Here is a 19,688-nt window from a genome sequence, read left to right on the forward strand (position 1 = left end):
AGTGATTTATAGCTTTTTCTGAATTTTTGGTTCTTCGCATATATCCCACAATTCCACCTGATATATGACAAAGACTAATGAGAGGTCAATAAAGAGTTAATCTTTTGTTTTGCAAAGGTTCTCTTATGTGCGGCTTGGAACAAAAGTTTTTTTTCTTCTTGCTCAGTTTTTAAAGTAAATGTAACTGTGCAATGAGCTACATTTTTGCTTCCGAGTAAAATTATCGAAAAACGGGAGCCCAAATTTAGCTCACAGTACAGACAATTTCTCTTTGCCGATTTAATTAACTTGTATAAAACAAAAGATATCCATTGAACCCCTCAACCAGAATGGCAAAAATTGTATTTTAAATGACCATAATAAAATAGGTGTAAAATTATTCTGAAAATTAGACTGGCTAGTCTTTATATTGACATGAGCAGAGATTGGACAAGTGTAAAACAGTCACTGGTTTTACACTGTTTTCATACTGAAATACTCTGGGTGGCTTCTCCGGGTATCTAGTGTTTACATCTAGTTGTTTGGTTCAAACGAATGATTAATTAAAGTTCAAAAAGATTTTAAAGTTTGAAGATTGATATAAACTTGACTGAACAGGTGAGTATTTCAAAAACTGATCTTACAACTCAATTGGTACAAATGCTAATAAATTTACTACAGAAAGCAGTTTTGAAAAAATCCTTCATTAATTTACATTGAAATCCATTTTATATACACATGTCACAGCCAGCTGGCACTTTGTTGTCTTATTTATTCACCTCCTCCGCCTCCGCCTCCTCCCCCACATCCACCGCCATCACCACCGCCTCCACCACCGCCAAATCCACCATCGCCACCGCCTCCACCACCGCCAAATCCACCATCTCCACCGCCTCCATCACCGCCAAATCCATCATCGCCTCCGCCAAAGCCTCCACTTTCGCCCAAGTCTCCATCTCCTCTAAAACCTCCATTTACCCCAAAATCTCCACCTCCGCCGAATCCTCCGCCTCCACTTGTATCGTAGGAGTATGGTATGTATGTAGGCGGAGGCGAGGAAATGTAGTTTGGGGGGTGTTCACCTGTCATGTATTGTACGCCTGTGTTGCCTAAGCGAGTGACCAGGCCGCCTTGGTTGTTGCCTTTATGAAAAAAAGGATAACTACAGTTCACCTAATTTATGCATAAAATAAAAGTCCGGTTCTGTGGTTCATTCAAAAATTACAAGAAACGCCTATCAAAATGTTGAGATAAACTGTTGCGAATTTATTACAAGAAATGTTGTCCAAACTGCTGAAATAAATGTTGCAATTTTTTCTATTTTTGACTTTAGTTGTGATCTCTAAGTAATCTAAATTGATTGGGAATTCAATTTCCGTTTCCTTCAGTTAGGAGCAAACTTAAAGAAAAATTTTAGGTAAAGATTCTCAAGATACTTATGTCTATCATCAAATGAAAACCACGATGGTATTTACATGTCCGAGTTGACCTCATAATTCAGAAAGCTATAAATTTACAACTTCCTCTTATGCAGTATATAAAAATTTGTATTCACAGAACTTTCATAAAATGAAGTTTTCATAAATTGATTATTTTAGTTGCTCCAATAAAGCGATAAAACAAAACGCCAAATATTTGTCTCAAACAATGCAGGGTCAAAAATCTAGAATTCTTTTATCTGATTGATCAGCTGGTTAGGGAAAAGTGGAAACGTTTAATCTTTCCTTTTACTCATACCACCAAAGTAAAGCGAAAAAAGATGCTGTCAACGGCTGTTTTGTAGATTTATGCATAGCAAGCAATTTCTCTGAGGAAATTGCATAAAAAATATGAAATTCAGGGTGAAATGGTAAACAAGTTCTAATTTTCATGAAATTATTATCAAAATAGTCACATAAGGTTTGTCCTTAGGTAAGGTTGATGTTATTCGTGATAATAATCTCGCAACGGAAGTCACTGACCCCCAAGGTCTGTTCGTAAAAGACCATTTAATCGTACAGAGTTACAAATTTAGCGAAAAAGGTTTCATAGAAGTTAGGAAAAAATGCTAAATTTCGATCCATTTTCCCTTTGATTGACTTTTGTAAATGAAAACTTTGTTGAAACTATACTGGAAGATGCAACCGTCTCCAATTTCTGTCAGATGGCCAGCTGTTCTAACACGTTCTACTAGATAACACCTTGTTCTGACAGATTATGGCAAAATCTTGCACGATAAACAATTTTCTGCCAGAATTTGCAAGCTAACCAATTTTCTGCCAAAGTTTTTAATATAACCAATTTTCTGTCAGAATTTGCAATATAACCAATTTTCTTTCAGAATTTGCAAGATAACCAATTTTCTGCTAAAATTTTCAATATAACCAATTTTCAGTCAGAATTTACAATATAACCGATTTTCTACTAGAATTTGCAAGATAATCAATTTTCTGTCAGAATTTGCAAGATAACCAACATTCTGTCAGAATTTGCAAGATAACCACTTTTCTGTCAGAATTTGCAAGATAACTACTTTTCTGTCAGAAATTGCAGATGGCCAGCTGTTCCAACACCTTCAACCAGATAACACCTTGTTATGGCAGAATCTTGCACGATAACCAATTTTCTGTCAGAATTTGCATGCTAACCAATTTTCTGGCAGAATTTGCAAGCTAACCAATTTTCTGCTAGAATGTGCAATATAATCAATTTTCTGTGAGAAATTGCAAGATAACCAATTTTCTGCTAGAATTTGCAAGATAATCAATTTTCTGCCAGAATTTGCAAGATAACCAATTTTCTGCTACAATTTGCAAAAAAAAACCAATTTTCTGCCAGAAATTTCAATATTCCCAATTTTCTGTCAGAATTTGTAAGATAACCGATTTTCTGCCAGAATTTGCATGAGAAAAATTTTTCTGCCAGAATTTGCAGGTTTTCAGGTTTTCTATCGGAATTTGCAAGATATTAAATTTTCTGCTAGAATTTGCAAGATAATCAATTTACTGCCAGAATTTGCAAGATAACCAATTTTCTGTCAGAATTTGCAAGATAGCCAATTTTCTGCTAGAATTTGCAAGATAACCAATTTTCTGCTAGAATTTGCAAGATAACCAATTTTCTGCTAGAATTTGCAAGATAACCAATTTTCTGCTAGAATTTGCAAGATAATCATTTTTCTGCTAGAATTTGCAAGATAACCAATTTTCTGTCAGAATTTGCAAGATAGCCAATTTTCTGCTAGAATTTGCAAGATAACCAATTTTCTGCTAGAATTTGCAAGATAACCAATTTTCTGCTAGAATTTGCAAGATAACCAATTTTCTGCTAGAATTTGCAAGATAACCAATTTTCTGCTAGAATTTGCAAGATAACCAATTTTCTGCTAGAATTTGCAAGATAATCATTTTTCTGCTAGAATTTGCAAGATAACCAATTTTCTGTCAGAATTTGCAAGATAGCCAATTTTCTGCTAGAATTTGCAAGATAACCAATTTTCTGCTAGAATTTGCAAGATAACCAATTTTCTGCTAGAATTTGCAAGATAACCAATTTTCTGCTAGAATTTGCAAGATAACCAATTTTCTGCTAGAATTTGCAAGATAACCAATTTTCTGCTAGAACTTGCAAGATAACCAATTTTCTGCTAGAATATGCAAGATAACCAATTTTCTGTCAGAATTTGCAATATAACCAATTTTCTGCCAGAATTTGCATGAGAACTTTTTTTCTGCCAGAATCAGCCAGATTCCTTCAAGATAAACATTCGGTCTCGACTAGGGCTTATAATCAGATTAAATTTACTCGCCTATTAAATGTACCAATCAACCATGGCTTCTCATCTTACTGGGCAATCTCTATATGCAACTTTCTAAACGTTGGTTACCACGTTCGTATTGTTTATGAATTTTGTCATTAGCACACAAAAATGATTATCAGTCACATAAATAATATGGAATACAAACCTTCGCTTTTCATGACCCTGTATGCAACGAAAGCCACGATGCCCGCAATGCAGCAGCATCCGCAACAAGGCAGAAGGATAACCAGTATGTAGAACACAATTAGCTCCCTACAAAAAGCGACTGAAGTCAAAATGAATACCCACCTTTTCATTTAAAAAAAAAAACATTTTTTTTAAATGTTAAAGTTTTAGATTCCTGATCAAAGTGTTGCGCACTTTAACGGATTGTCTGATAACTGTGATAGTTTGTTAAGGTTCCGTATTTTAACTTCAACAGGCTTAGTAAGATTCCAGTAAGATTAAGATTAGGTACTTATCTTTTAAACCACTCAATAGTATATGCATTAATCGTATAGGATTAGTCGTATGTGCATCAATATAATAGTTCCCTGCATCTAAGTGTTTAAACTTTATGCCATCAGAAAGTTAATCCGTTGCAAATGTTAGCTGATCAATATCTTTCTTGGACAGAAACTGACCAAATCTGAACCAGTTGTCAAAGTTCGTTTTTTCGATTCTCAGAGAAAAACTGGGATTAATGCTCCTAAATTTTTTCAACTTCTAGACTAGTCACAGACCTGTCCACTCCTGCAGTTTAGGCACAATATGGACAGGGCATATAGAAATGACTCAAAAGCATCTCTGCAGAAAAGACTCCCGATTTAATAGCTCTTCAGTGGCAGAACAACATGTGAAATATTGACCTTAGGTTTTGGCCTTTTCAGTTTTCTTTCAGAAAAAATTTTCCCTCATATTTGAGAACTTGTTGCTCAACATCGTTCCTTACAAGCACCCAATTTTATATAGTAGAGCGAAAGGGATTAATTTGTCAACGGGATTAAAATATTGAAAGATGGAGAGGTTAATTTTAAGGGGTTAAAAGGATACAAGAGTGGGCTGCAGTGGGAGAAGGTTCTCCCTCGATCAAAATCACCGTATTAGATTGGGCTGCCACGAGCTGCAATGGGAAGAATTTTGAGGATTTCTTCCTGATCAGTATCGTGGTATAAGAGTTGGAAAACCCTCTAGCCAAAACCTTGGAGTAAGAATAGGGCTGCAAATGAGAATGACGGGATTTAATAGTGCCCTAGTTGAGAAATCTTTGGTTTTTAAACGTAAGAAATTGTCGGTATTGTCGGTTTTTTCTAGCCAAAAACGACGAAAGCCCTTACAATTTTTCGTCGGTATTGTCGTTTTTGTTCGGTATTTAATATAAGAAAGGTTCGGTATTGTCGTTTTTTAACGTAAGAGAGATTCGGTATCGTCGTTTTTTAACGTAAGAGAGATTCGGTATTGTCGTTTTTAAACGTAAGAGAGATTCGGTATCGTCGTTTTTTAACGTAAGAGAGATTCGGTATCGTTGAGAGAAACATTAAGAACTATCATATTTTGAGTTTTCCTACCACGAATAAACATGGAAGAAATTTCGGTGGGCACGTTCTGTTTCAAACGTAACCAACCGTCAAAGAACTTACTTGTAAACTACAAGAAAGTATGTCCAATCCCAGTGAGAGTGAATTATTTAACAAAATTTTCATCAATTTTCAACAAGTATGTTACATTCTAAAATTCAAAAATAATCAAGAACTTTATATTTGCATAACTAGTTTGGCCAACGAGCTAAAGAAAAATTTTCAGGAGTTTTGCACACTTTTCCAGAATTTTTGTTTGAGACGTACGTTTGAAATTCCTGCAAAAAGAACGCTATCGTAACGTTTGACTACATTATAAACAGAAATATCAATTTTCCCATTGGAAAAATCCGACTTTTTCTTGCGTCCAAAACCGAACATACCGACGATTTCTTATGTTTAAATACCGAAAACACGGAATGTAAGAGTCTTTCTTACATTCCGAACCAAACATACCGAATCTCGCAAAACCGAACATACCGAAGCTTTCTTACTTTCTAGACCGAACATACCGACAATTTGTTTCATTTGAAACCGATCATACCGAACAAACCCAACATGCCGACCATTTCTTACGTAGAAAACCGAACATACCGAACATTTCTTGCGTCGTTTTTGTTCGGTCTTCTCAACTAGGGTGGGCATGATTTTAATCTGTCCATTACCCCAGTTGAGACCAGATGTATATCTTGCAAGATTCTCGCGAATAATCTTGCAAGATGAATGCTTGTCTTGCGAGATTCTTGCATGTTCATTTCCGTCGAGACATGCTCTCGTTGGTTTTTTACAGGGCATTATATTTCCTTTGGCACAGATATTGATCATGAAGTTGAGTGAATGTGTTTTCAGAGATGATTTGAAACAAAACTAAATTAGATAATTGTTTTTATGTTTTATTAATGAACAACTGAAGTTCAACCAGCTAAGCAACAATGTTACCGTTCCTCTAACCGCTACAAACACCTATAGTATTTTTTAGAAAAAAATTGACGCGTTTCTTTTACACTTTCCATTCTAAATTTTTGAAATCATAATGTTATGTTTCGTTTAGTAAAAACTTATTATTTGTATTATTATTATTTGTTACTATCGTTTGCTAACATGTTTTCTTTATTATATTTAAATGTTTTATTTGTTTTGTCTTTTAGCAGAAAATTCAAAACTAAATTTGAATTTTAGAAATTTTTCAAAAAGAAAAAATGTAGTAAGAAACAAAGAACTCGTCTCATTTTGGTCCTGTCCGAGCACGTTCCAATTATTTGCAAACTAGCGAGACGAAGGGTTATCTTGCAAGATTTTTCAAATTTTCGGGAGAGAATTCCGCAAGACAACCCGTACTTGAGTCTCGAAAAGGAGAACCCTGAGAATTTCAGCACTGAACCGGCACATTTCGAGAAAAAAACTTAACTCAGTGCTGAAGCATTGCACTTTCAGAAAGATTTTAAGTTTCCTAATGTGCGTGCAGTTTCTCTTCATTATGATTATGTTGAGTTCACAGAGTTCGCTAATTCTATCATGTATAGTCTCAACTTTACTCACACCCCAAAATTATGTCTGAGCAGAAAAAGGTCTTATTTATGTCCTTTATAACCGGCAATTACTATAGTAGTATACAGACTATTTTTACTTAAGCTAGTATGTAGGCAATTACGACAAAGCCCACTTAGCTGACTGGTCACAACTTGCTACGCAAATTAATTGTTACAAGTACCCACGTGGTAATTCGAATCGCATATAAAGCAAAACTTGTTGGCCAAAGGTAAGATGGAAATACTTTTTCATTAGAAGTTTTACTTGAAATTGAAGACTAGCCAGTTTCAATTGGGAAATGAACAGAGTACTGGCCATCCAGAAAAACAGAATGCCTCTAATTTGATTCAGCAGTGAATTGGCCTGCCACCAACCTCCGAGAGAGAAATTTGCAAGACAACTATTTAAAGATGACTAAGGTACCCTCCCACACTTAAATAATTTTTAACACCTTGAAGACCATTGCAGCCCAAAAACACGTCAAGGTGAAAAGAATTTGCCTAAACAATTCCTAACATTACAACCCAGCGCATATTTTTTGTGCGGAATGACGCCCACTCTATTTCCACTAAATATCAATTGAATCCTCAAAAAAAATAATGCAAAAATTTCTCGTTCAAATTCTAATTTAAATGTAGAATGGAAAAGTAATTTATTCCCAAGCCCAAACCATGATTTTAAAATTCAAACTAAGCACATAATTGTTTTTGTTATTAAAAACTCTCTGTTGAAGCACGATATTCGTCAAAATACAACTTGGTAGGGTATATTAGTTCCAACTCTCTTGCTGAGGGGGGAGGAACTATATACTCAACTGGTTTTTTTTGCTCAGACAATTTTGATCAATCGATATAACCATCGTAGAAGGTTGTGAGTGGTATCATTGAATAGCCGTCCAACGTAGAAAATGGATTTAAAAAGAGTTTTCGAATTTCGTTTTCTAGAGCGAGTTATCGTTGTTTAAATTTTTGTGAATATTAGAGCTATTTGAGTTATTTATGATCACTTTTAGAATTTTTTTGCCAAGAATTTTGTTAATTATGCTAAAACAAATGAAACAAGTATTAACAATAATACTGTTGACCTTATTTTTAATTAAAAAATAGTTTCTATTGAAAATTTTGATTCAATTTATTAGGCTAAAGTTACGGCTAATTACTTCAAATTTCAGCCTTTTGCATCAAAAATTTCCCGAAATAGGCTTCTTTAGCCCACTTTGATTGAATTTGCCAGAAGGATCCAACCGAAAACAACCACAAATCCCAGTTAAATTAGTGGGTTGGACATGATACGCAAATTAAATTCTACAAGTACCCACGTGGTATTTCGAATCGCATATAAAGAAAAAGTTGTTGGCCAAAGGTAAGATGGAAATACTTTTTTCATAAGTAAATTTTACTTGAAATTGGAGACTAGTCAGTTTCAATTGGAAATGAACAGAGTACTGGTCATCCAGAAAAACAGAATGCCTCTAATTTGATTCAGCAGTGAATTGGCCTGCCACCAACCTCAGAGACAAAAATTTGCAAGACAACTATTTAAAGATGACTAAGGTACCCTCCCACACTTAAATAATTTTTAACACCTTGAAGACCATTGCAGCCCAAAAACACGTCAAGGTGAAATGAATTTGCCTAAACAATTCCTAACATTACACCCCAGTGCATATTTTTTGTGCGGAATGACTTCCAATCTCTTTTCCACTAAATATCAATTGATTCCTCAAAAAAAATTAATGCAAGAAATTCTCGTTCAAATTCTAATTCTAATGTAGAATGGAAACGTATTTTATTCCCAAGCCCAAACCATGTTTTTGAAAATCGAACTAAGCACATAATTGTTTTTGTTATTAAAAACTCTCTGTTGAAGCACGGTATTCGTCAACATACAACTTGGTTGGGTATATTAGTTCCAACTCTCTTGCTGAGGGTGGAGGAACTATATACTCAACTGGTTTTTTTTGCTCCGACAATTTTGATCAATCGATATAACCATCGTAGAAGGTTGTGAGTGGTATCATTGAAAAGCCGTCCAACGTAGAAAATGGAATTAAAAAGAGTTTTTGAATTTCGTTTTCTAGAGCGAGTTATCGTGGTTTAAATTTTTGTGAATCTTAAAAATATTCGAGTTATTTTGATCGCTTTTAGAATTTTTTTGCCAAGAATTTTGTTAATAATGCTAAAAAAATATAACAAGTGTTAACAATAATACTGTTGACTTTATTTTTAATTACAAAATAGTTTCTATTGAATATTTTGATTGAATTTATTTGGCTAAAGTTTCGACTAATTACTTAAAATTTCCAGAGATTTTGATTAAATTTGCCAGAATGATCCAACCGAAAACAACCACAAATCCCAATTAAATGAGTGGGTTGGACATGATACGCAAATTAAATTCTACAAGTACCCACGTGGTAATTCGAATCGCATATAAAGAAAAACTTGTTGGCCAAAGGTAAGATGGAAATATTTTTTCATAAGTAAATTTTATTTGAAATTGAAGACTAGCCAGTTTCAATTTGGAAATGAACAGAGTACTGGCCATCCAAAAAAAGAGAATGCTTCTAAACTGATTCAGCGATGAATTGGTCTGCCACCAATCACGGGGAATGCATCTTCTTGCAAGATTCTACCAGAATCCTGCAAAATTTTGCAAGAAAATTATTCAAAATTTACTGGGGTACCGTTCCATTCTTCAATTATTTTATCACCTTGCAGCCCATTGCAGCCCAAAAAAACGTCATAATGAAATGTTTTTGCCTAATAATTCCTAACATTACAGCCCTACTCTTACATTTTTTGGCAGAATGACGCCGACTCTCTACGCCACTAAAGTTCACTTCTTTCTTCAAAAAATTTCATGTAGCGATTTCGCGTTCTTCAAAACCTAATATACATGTGGAATGAAAAATAATTTATTACCATGCCAAAAATCTTGATTATCAAGGAAACAAAGCAAAAAAATGCATTTTTCGATAGAAACTCTTCGTTGAAGCAAGATATTGTTCAACTTGCAACTTGTTAAGGCATATTTGTTCGACCACTCTTGATGTGGGGGAAGAACTATATACTCAACTGGGTTTTTTGTTCAGACAATTTTGATTAATCGATATAACCATCGTAGAAAGTTGTGAGTGATATCATTTGAAAGCCGTCCAGCGTAGAATATGGAACTAAAAAAGAGTTTTTGAAACTTCGTTTCCAATAGCGAGGTTTCATGTTTTATGCTTGTTTGAATATTGGAACTAATTGGGTTATTTTTATTCATTTTTTGGGATTTTTTTGGCTAAAATTTTGTCAATTTTGCTAAAAAATGTAACAAGTGTTAACAATAATACCGTTGATTTTATTTTAAGTTTCTCAAAAATTTTCGTTGAATACTCAATTTATTTGGCTAAAGTTTGAGGAAAAAACTTCAAAATTCAGCCTTTTTCTTGGAAAGTTTTCCGAAATAAGCTTCTTTGGCACACTTTGATTAAAGTTGCCAGAAGGACCCTCCCGAAAACCAGCACAAAGCCCATTTAGCTTAGTGGCTGTGGCATGCTACGCAAATCAAATGTTACAAGTACCCACGCGGTAATTCGAAACGCGTATAAAGCAAACCATGTTGGCGAAAGTTAGGCTGGACACAATTTTTTCATAAGTAAATTTTACTTGAAAATGAAGACCAGCCAGTTTCAATTGGGACATGAACAGAGTACTGCCCATCCGGAAAGACAAAATGCCTCTAAACCGAATCAGCGGTGAATTGGTCTGCACCAATCTCCGGGAATGGATCTTCTTGCAAGATTCTACCAGAATTTTGCAAAAATTTGCAAGACATATATTCAAAGTTGACTGGGGTACCCTTCCACTCTTCAATCATTTTAACACCTTGCAGCCCAATGCAGCCCAAAAACACGTCAGAGTGAATTGATTTTGCCTAATAGTTCCTAACATTACAGCCCTACTCTTACATTTTTTGGCAGAATGACGCCGACTCTCTGCGCCACTAAAGTTCACTTCTTTCTTCAAAAAATTTCATGTAGCGATTTCGCGTTCTTCAAAACCTAATATACATGTGGAATGAAAAATAATTTATTACCATGCCAAAAAGCTTGATTATCAAGGAAACAAAGCAAAAGAATGCATTTTTCGATAGAAACTCTTTATTGAAGCAAGATATTGTTCAACTTGCAACTTGTTAAGCTATATTTGTTCCGACCACTCTTGATGTGGGGAGAGGAACTATATACTCAATTGGTTTTTTTTGTTCAGGCACCCTTGACCAATTGATATAATTATCGTAGAAGGTTGTGAGTAGTATCATTAAAAAGACGTCCGACGTAGAATTTAGAATTGAAAAGAGTTCTCTGAATTTTGTTTTCTAGAGCCAGTTATCGTGGTTTAACTTTTTTAGTAAGTATTTGGGTTATTTTTGATCACATCTTGGGATTTTTTTGCCTAAAATTTCGTCAATTTTGCTAAAGTATGTAACAAGTGTTAACTATAATACTGTTGATTTTATTTTTAATTACAAAAAAGATTTGTTGAATATTCTAATTCAATTTATTTGGCTAAAATTTTGGCTAAATACCTCAAAATTCAGCCTTTTTCATCAAAAAATTTCCCGAAATAAGCTTCTGTAATCCACTTTGATTGATTTTCCCGGAAATATACAACCGAAAACAACTAGCACAATCATTCAAAACTACAAAGAGAGTTATTCCTACATCCAACTCCATTAAGGGTATTCTGGAATGAAAAATTTGGCGTTTTTGCTAATTATACTCTATTATTATCAAAAACGAAGCATTTTTTGATCTTTTAACAGACAAATTATATTATCCTAATAAAGTCGAAACAATTGACTGTTCTTAGTGAACGAACATCCAAAGCAAGGCTGGTTTTGGACTGTTACAATCCAAAAAAAAAATCAGATTGTAATCATTCGGGTTTTTTCAAAAAAAAAATTTGCTTTTTTTTTCATGTTACAGAAAGAACAGTTCAAATTAAGGCTTAGTGTTGATAGATCTAATTGGCTTCATCGGCAGTTTCAAATCAATGTATATAGTTTCTTCACTTGAAACATTTTGGTCGTTTTATCTTGATAAATATTTGATTTTTTTTTAAAAAGGCTGATTGACTTTTGTCGCTATTTTTCTCTCAATTTCGTCAACTTGTAGCTGAGTGTCAGTATAGAAAGAGTGCTTCTTCTTCCATTTCTTCCAATGATTTAAAACTTAATTTTGTTTGCGCGTTAAGTTATTGCGCGGTGTTCTGGCTTTGATACTACTAGACTTCACAATTTTATTTTTTAGGCATTGGACTATTTTTCACGTTCTTTTTCTCGTTTTTTTCAAAATAATACTTTATTTAAATTTCACATATTACATTATGGCATTCCAAATAAGGACAAATTGAACATATAAATTCTAGAGGCATGAATTATGGTATTAACGGCTTTGACACCCCTCTTCTCGAAGAATTTACTTGATTTTTTTATTTGTCTTGAACTGTAGTTTTCACTTTGTCTTTTTATTCGTATAAGTTTCCCGGATTTTGACAGGTCTCATTGTTTCTTATGGAAAAAAAATGAGCCTATACTCTGATTTGAGTAGATAGCTGATGGCTTTCATGACTTGGAAAACAATTGCTCTAAAGGATTCTAAAAAAAAACTTTTTTAACAGTTGTTCATTTTACATGCTTTGACACAGGTTTTTTGCAAAGAAATAAACTAACTTTTAATCTTTGACTGAATTTGACGCTCTTTCTGTAGAGGTAAGAAATATTCTGATTAATTACAGGTCTCAAGCGCTTCTTGTGGACGAATAATCGAACCAATTTAACTATTTCAATTTGTAGCTAATGGCTTTCATGACTTTGAAAATAATTGTTTCCGAAAAATACAAAATGAATACTTTATTTTGCATTTTTTTGTGTACTTACTACCTATTCTCATCAAAGAGAGACCACATTTTTGGCGTTCAACGAGGGCTCAATTGAATATATTTTGAGGGGCAAAATATGCCTTTAGGGCTTCGACAGAGTTTTCTCGCAAGTTTTGATGGACTTTTTGTTTGTTGTCTCTATTTGTTGTTCTTTTTGTAACCCTATTCAAAATTGAAAAATGACAGGTCTTAATGCTCTCCTGTGGAAGCGTATTTAATCATAAACATGTTGGATGTTTTCAATTGCTATCTAATGGTTTTCATTATTTTGAAACTAATTGTTTTTAAAAATTATATGCAATTTTTAAAAACAATTTGTTCATTTTTGTGCATTTTGCTGTTTTTTGTTCTTTTTTGTCTAATTGTTACCGAGCCTTATTATGGAGTGGTCTCATGTCTTTTCTAGTGAGGTACAAGTTGTTTTGTTTGGTTTCATTTTTTTGTCTGACGCTATATTGACCTTGCTAATAAGTTTTGTTTTCTTTTAAAAATGGACACAAAGTTTTGGATGTAAATAATGCTTGTTGTTAGTGTTGTTTGATTTTGTTGTTCGTCTTGACTTGCTTTCTTAATAATGGCTGACATAATCAATCTAATGCGGCATTTTTTAGTCCTCTGATCTGCGTTGGAGGCGATCTTTTAGACAGTTTACATACACAGTTTGTTCCTTATTTAGTAGACCTTTATGCCAAAAAAGCGAATGAGCGGGGGTCGGAACTTTATGTGCGAACGCACATTACCGAGCCTCCGTGTTCAGATGTCATCTTTCATTTGCAAGAATCCTCAAACAAAAAATGCAGGGGTCAGGTTTGACACAGGGGTCTGACACAGGGGTCTGAAAATCTGACGTTTCTGTTTTAGGGGGTGCCAATAATGCTTCAGGACTTACGCAGTGCAGTTTTTGCTGCATGTATCATCATGGTCACAGCACTCAGTGCCCTGATCGCTGTTCAGGTAAATTGTTGCCCACTCGCACTCCCAGTCTGCAGAACAGCCCAGTGAACCTGCCTGTACATCAACAAACAAATGTTCCAATATAAAATATGCGGTCTTCGGGGGCTTGTTAAGGGGTCAGAGAATAATCAACTCAGGTGCGGGAGTATAACCAGCTTGAGGTCCCAGACAGAAACCAACTCTGATCAGACCATCCTAGGTCCCAGGCAAAAATTATCTGTGATCAGGCCGATGCAGAAGGAACTGACCTCTGATCGGACTCAGCTCCCGTTTGAAATTTTTTCTGCGCTCGAAGTCCACTTGAATACAGCTCTGACCACACTCAAAAATTGAGTGTCATCAGAGGGCAATCCAATTGCCCTTCGCCCGAAGGGCAATCTAAATTACTTCTGCTCAGACCCAACGTCGCTTTATGGTCTGATTAAATTACGCTCGAACTCCCTTCTGAAGAGACCCACACCTGCTCATTCATTTCTGATCAGACTCAAGTGCACTTTAGTCTGCATCTGATCAGAGCGCGACCATCAGACCATGTATTTGTGAGCACAGTAGTAACAGGTGTGCGCTCTAGTGTCTGTTAACTGAAGTCATTTCGGTCGGGGACCTTAACCTGGGATATTATATTATGTTAAAAGGCGTTTGTAAGTTATTTGAGAAAAAATGTAGTTAAAGTCTTTTACGAATAGTCTTGAATTGAAATTGTGATTCCTCGTTCAAATTGAGATTGTTCAACGATGAATTCGTGCTCATGGTTTCTGAGTGTTAATATTGACCAAGACCAATTTCTCCTTGAAAACATTTTTTTAATCAATACCACATATTGATCAGCTGCGCTCGAAAATTTTCGTTTAGTCTAAAACTATTAAACCAAAGAATTAAGAGAAAGATATATTTGAGTGTTGATTCTAAATGTTACGCTTTGAACTTGTTTCCAGAAAACGATTTTTAAAACTTCCGCTCTTCACTGTAGATTACAAAAAGATTGATAATTTGTGTCCGCATAAAAATTTGTTATCCGTACAGCCGAAAGATTTCATAAAAACATGACAACATAAGACCTCTTTATACCTAGATGACGTTGCCAAAAAATTATATTTGAAAATTCCTTGTAATACGATACCAGATTAAACAAACATTACATAATAATTTCGATTTCTGCTTGCTGTTTCATGAAAAAACCGCTTGAATGTGGGGTTTTGTGACAATAAAAGAAAAATTTTAAGAAAAATAAAGAAGTATTTGTTTGCCATTTTGAAATTCATGTTTGACATTATTATCGTATCCCCAGACTTGATGTCATCTTAAAAGCCGCAACCTGACTAAATTTCAGTTTTTTAAATTACGTAAACGTTGAGGTCACATACATAAAATTAACATATTCTAATAGAAAGCGAAGTCAAGGAAAAAGAACTCACTTTCAAAAAATTGGGAAACTCTGGGAATTTCATTTGATCATCTTGAAACAGACTTAACCTAAGACCAGCTTGAAAAAAAACTGAGCTAAAAATGCAGAGCATGTTTTTGATGAAAAAGTAGCTACACTTAGTTACTGCTTTGTCGAAATATTCACAAATTCTGAAACTTGAATAGTCAACCAATAAAAAGAACTAAAAACAGCTCTCGTTTGAAAAAGAGTGTTTTTTTGCGAACCACCAAATTGGAACACACAAACAGCAAATTATAAAAATTTAAGTTTTTCGGAATGAACTTTATGATAGAATTGCAAGTGTTTTGACCAATAATCCTCAACAAATTGATAAAAACCTGAGAAAAAACAAAACTTCTGATTTGCGCAAAATCCGACAACTTATCATCTTTTCCATATCACGCTAAGTTCAATTTTTACGATTAAAATTTTGAACCCCGATTTGAAGTTTGAAAGAAAAAAATATGCAAAAGTAAAAAAATATACAATTTTCAGTTCGTCAAAATCAAACTTCTTTTTCTTAGGTAAATAGCTTATCTGCTAATTTCTAAGTTTCGACCGAAGCCTCTCATTGAATTTCCTATGATAGACAAAAAGCATTTTCGGGTTTCTCAAGAAATTATTTAAAACTAATTAACGGGGTGTTTTTGAAAAAAAAAAACAGTTTTCAAAAACTTTTTTCCCAGAGAAAATAAACATTGAAAGCTTCTTTAATAATTGATCCACTTTTCAAATTTTTTCGAATGATACCACTTTTTCATCTCACAAAAAATGTAGATCCACTAAAATTGGCCTATCAGAAAAATAGGGGTGGTATATAGTTTCTAGCCCCGAATAAATTTGGAGGGTTGTAGCAATAACTATACAGCAGCATCAAAAACAATGCAGAACGCCACAGTAAAGGTAAGCGCACAGCTAAGGACAACTCGTCAAAGTATTTAGTGGACAGACAGTTTATGTGGCTGTAAAGTAGTTTAATAGTTACTGACTAACCATAAACGCCTCAACCCCAAATTTTTCCGATAAATGCTTCTGAATGCTGCAGAAGTTGGTACGTGAGTTACCTCAGCTGAGATATAAATGTTTGCTGATATATCTTTGTGTTGAGTTATATTATTTTTTTGTTGAGAAGAAAATTTTATAATAAAATCTCAATTCTCACAGTGAAAAACTACGGTCTCCGAGAAAAGCTGAAAATTTTTCTAAAAATTCAAAATTTTGAGCGTGTTTGTTTTAAAATATTCATACCGGTTTGGGAACAGAATTTAATCTTGCAAGATCTTGCAAGATCTTGCAAGACTCTTGCAAGTTGAGATGGAAAATTTAATTTAATCTAAAAAGCAATTAAACCAAAGAATTAAGAGAAAATGTTTTTCTGTTGAATTCAAACCGTATTTTTTGACCCTCTTTCCAGTAAAAGACTGTTAAAACTTCCGCACTATAATGTAAATTACAAAAAAGATTGATAATTTGTGTCCGCATAAATATTTCCAACCCGTACATCCGAAAAATTTCATAAAATCAGGACAACATAAGACAACATTGTAAAAAAATCAAGAAGAATTTTTTTGCCATTTTGAAATTCATTGAAATACTGATTTCACGTTGTCACTTATTTCAAAATATCCACAAATCCTGACACTTAAATAGTCAACCAATAAAATGAACTAACAAAGAGCTCTCGTTTGAAAAAGATTGTTTTTTATGCGTGGCAGCATTTCGGAAAATACAAACAGAAAATTATAAAATTTAATATGTTTTGGAATGAACGATAATGTAGAGTTTTCGGTGTGTTAATCAACAATCATTCATCAAATTGACAAAAACGTGAGGAAAAAAACAACCTTTGATCTGCGCAAAATCCGACAAATTAACTTCAATTCCAATTCACACTAATTTCGTTTTTTTACGATGAAGTTTTGAACCCCTTTTTGAAAATTGAGAGAACAAAATGTATACGAAAGTAAATAATTTTATACAATTTTGAGGTTCTCAAAATCTACCTTTTTTTTACTAGGTGAAAATCTTAGGTGCTATTTTCTAAGTTATGACTGAAACCTATCGTTGTACTTTTTGTTATGTACAAAAAATTTATAATAAGAAAACAAAAACGATATCAAATTGTAGGCAAAAGGCGCAAAAAGCGTAATTAAGTTCGATTGGATTTGTATTTAGACATTCATTAGCACATCTGTTGTCGTGTTACTCAAGCAATTTTTTAAAACTAGTATATATTAGAATTATAATTTTTGTGTTTAATACATATTATGTTTCAAGAATTTCTTTCATTTTTTTCAGTAGCCCAATTACTAGCGTACTTTTGAAAAGAAGATCTAGTTTTAAAAAACATTTTTCCTAGAGAAAATAAACAGTGAAAACCTTTTTACATTAATTGAGTTATATTTTCAACGTTTTTCGAATGATACCACTTTTGCTTCTAAAAAGAGATCTGAATCAACAAAAATTGGCCTAACAGAAAAGTACAGGTAGTATATAGTTCCTAGCCCCGACTAAATTTGGAGCATTGTATAGCAATAACTCAACTGCAGCATCAAATGAAATGCAGAAAACCACAGTAAACTTAAGCACAGCTAACGATATTTCGTAAAAATAAAAATTTACTAGACATAAAGTTTAGGTGGCTGTAAAAAGTTTTAATAGTTACTGACTAACCGTTGGCATAACCACGTCACCCACGAATTTTTCAGAACTATTTGTGAATACTGCAAAAATAGCAAATTTTAAACGTTCATGTTTTTGACAGGTACGTGGGTTATAAATGTTTGCTAAATTATCCTTGTGTGGAGCTACATTATTTTTCTTGTAAAGAAGGAAACATTATAATAAAAGCTCAATTCACACAGAGAAAAACTACGCTCCGCGATAAAAGCTTTCAAATTCTTCTAAATATTCAAAATTTTGAGCGCGTTTAATTTAAAATATCCATACCGAGCTGGGAACAGAAGTTAATCTTGCAAAATCTTGCATGAATCTTGCAAAATTCTTTCAAGACGATGTTTTGTCTTGCAAGATTTTTGCAACATTAACTCCGTCTTGCAAGATCTTGCAAGATTAATTTTTGTTCTGAACTTGGGTAAGAAAGTTCATATCTTTTAATCAGGATTAGTTTTTCGCACTGTCTAGAAAACTCTTTACTTAATGAGTCTACATGGTCGAACTAAAACTATAAGGAATTTGAAGTACTCAAACATATTTGACGCATTATCGAAGACAACACTTTCGGTGAAGGAATTTTAAAGGGCCAACATTTATATTCAAAAAGAAGCGACCTTGCCCCCAAAGTCAATTAAAACTTTCCAATTTACTTTTAACGTACACTGTCTCTTTTTTGACAAATTCGATTGCCCAGGATATTTCATGTGTCAATATCTCGACCCGTCATTTGTCCAATCTAAATTGTAGTTTATTTCATGCCAATAATCAAGTCACGTTTACTTCTTGCAATTATATTATTCATAATGGACAGATCTCTTTTTGGAGAATACTAAAAATTCCTATGCCCAACTTTTAAAGAAAAAATACGTACATGTCAAACAGAAAATTACAAACCTTGGCAAATTCGAGTGAGAGCATAACAAATAGAACAAAAAGAGAAAGGTATCTTGTTACGTGTTCAACCATTTTAGTCAGAACCAAAGAATTTATAAGCTAATATAAAAACTATTCACGTCACAAAAAATAACTTAATGAAAGTTTAGCTCGAAGTCAAACTAAATATACAATCTTATTAAGCATAAGCACAGTAGAGTAATCCTTTTTTGTAAAATTTGACAACGTGTTCAAAACAGAATTTTCAAAGGCGTGAGCTGCTTCAAAAACAAAAAAAAATAATAACCCAGATCTTAAAAAGCTGGCCATCGTATCTCTGTCTTAGAGAAACCGAGTTTAAAAAGCTCTCCATTTCGTGGGGCATTTCTGTGGGAAAAATTCCAAAAACTGCGAAGTCCTCTCTCCACTCTATCAATTAAGCATCAAAAACATCAAAAGTATGTACGCAAGATATATAAGAATAATCAACACTGCAATGCTTTCCAAAAAAAAACTAAATTATTTGTTGACAATGGAATTCAACTTTACAGCAGCAATGGCAGAAAAAAATTAATGTTCAAATTAATGAGAAATTGTAAAAATTTATAAAGTAGAAATTCAATTTAAAAAATTTTGTAACTCCGAAAAGCATTTTATTGTAAATTTTAAATAAATTTGATAAATATTTATAAAACCTCACAAAATTGTATTTACAGTTTGACAATTTGCAAATATTGAAGCAAACTGGACGGAATTGAAACTCTCAACGCTATCTCAAATAAAAACAACAGGTTTGATAACTTAAAATCAAATTAAAATCAGACTAATGAAGAAAAGCATTGATAACATTCTCTTAATTCAATATTGGCCATTGTTAGCAGAAGAGAATTGCACCAACCATTTCAAAATCGAATTCATCGTGGCTTGAAAAATTTTTCCATCGTTTTTTTTTAAATCATTAT

The 19,688-nt window shown here is 33.5% G+C and overlaps 1 protein-coding gene across 1 annotated transcript; it reads right to left on the minus strand.

The window, feature by feature from the left end:
- Nucleotides 1-750: 750 nt before the first annotated feature.
- LOC142342997 (uncharacterized) lies at nucleotides 751-18,860 on the minus strand. Its single transcript, XM_075394678.1, has 4 exons — nucleotides 18,748-18,860; nucleotides 13,687-13,805; nucleotides 3,924-4,030; nucleotides 751-1,121 (listed from the first exon to the last, which is right to left on the minus strand). The coding sequence occupies exons 1-4, from the start codon at nucleotides 18,817-18,819 to the stop codon at nucleotides 751-753; spliced, it is 669 nt and encodes a 222-aa protein (XP_075250793.1). The 5' UTR covers nucleotides 18,820-18,860.
- Nucleotides 18,861-19,688: the final 828 nt, after the last annotated feature.

This window comes from Convolutriloba macropyga, chromosome 7, assembly GCF_964194025.1.
Source record: "Convolutriloba macropyga chromosome 7, txConMacr16.3, whole genome shotgun sequence".
Lineage (NCBI taxonomy): Eukaryota > Metazoa > Xenacoelomorpha > Acoela > Convolutidae > Convolutriloba > Convolutriloba macropyga.

Coding starts and splice junctions, on each gene's coding strand:
- LOC142342997 (XM_075394678.1), bottom strand. CDS start 18,819: ATGGTTGAACACGTAACAAGATACCTTTCTCTTTTTGTTCTATTTGTT. Junction 13,806..18,747: donor TCTCACTCGAATTTGCCAAG/GTTTGTAATTTT, acceptor GTTGATGTACAG/GCAGGTTCACTGGGCTGTTC. Junction 1,122..3,923: donor CAGGGTCATGAAAAGCGAAG/GTTTGTATTCCA, acceptor TTTTTCATAAAG/GCAACAACCAAGGCGGCCTG.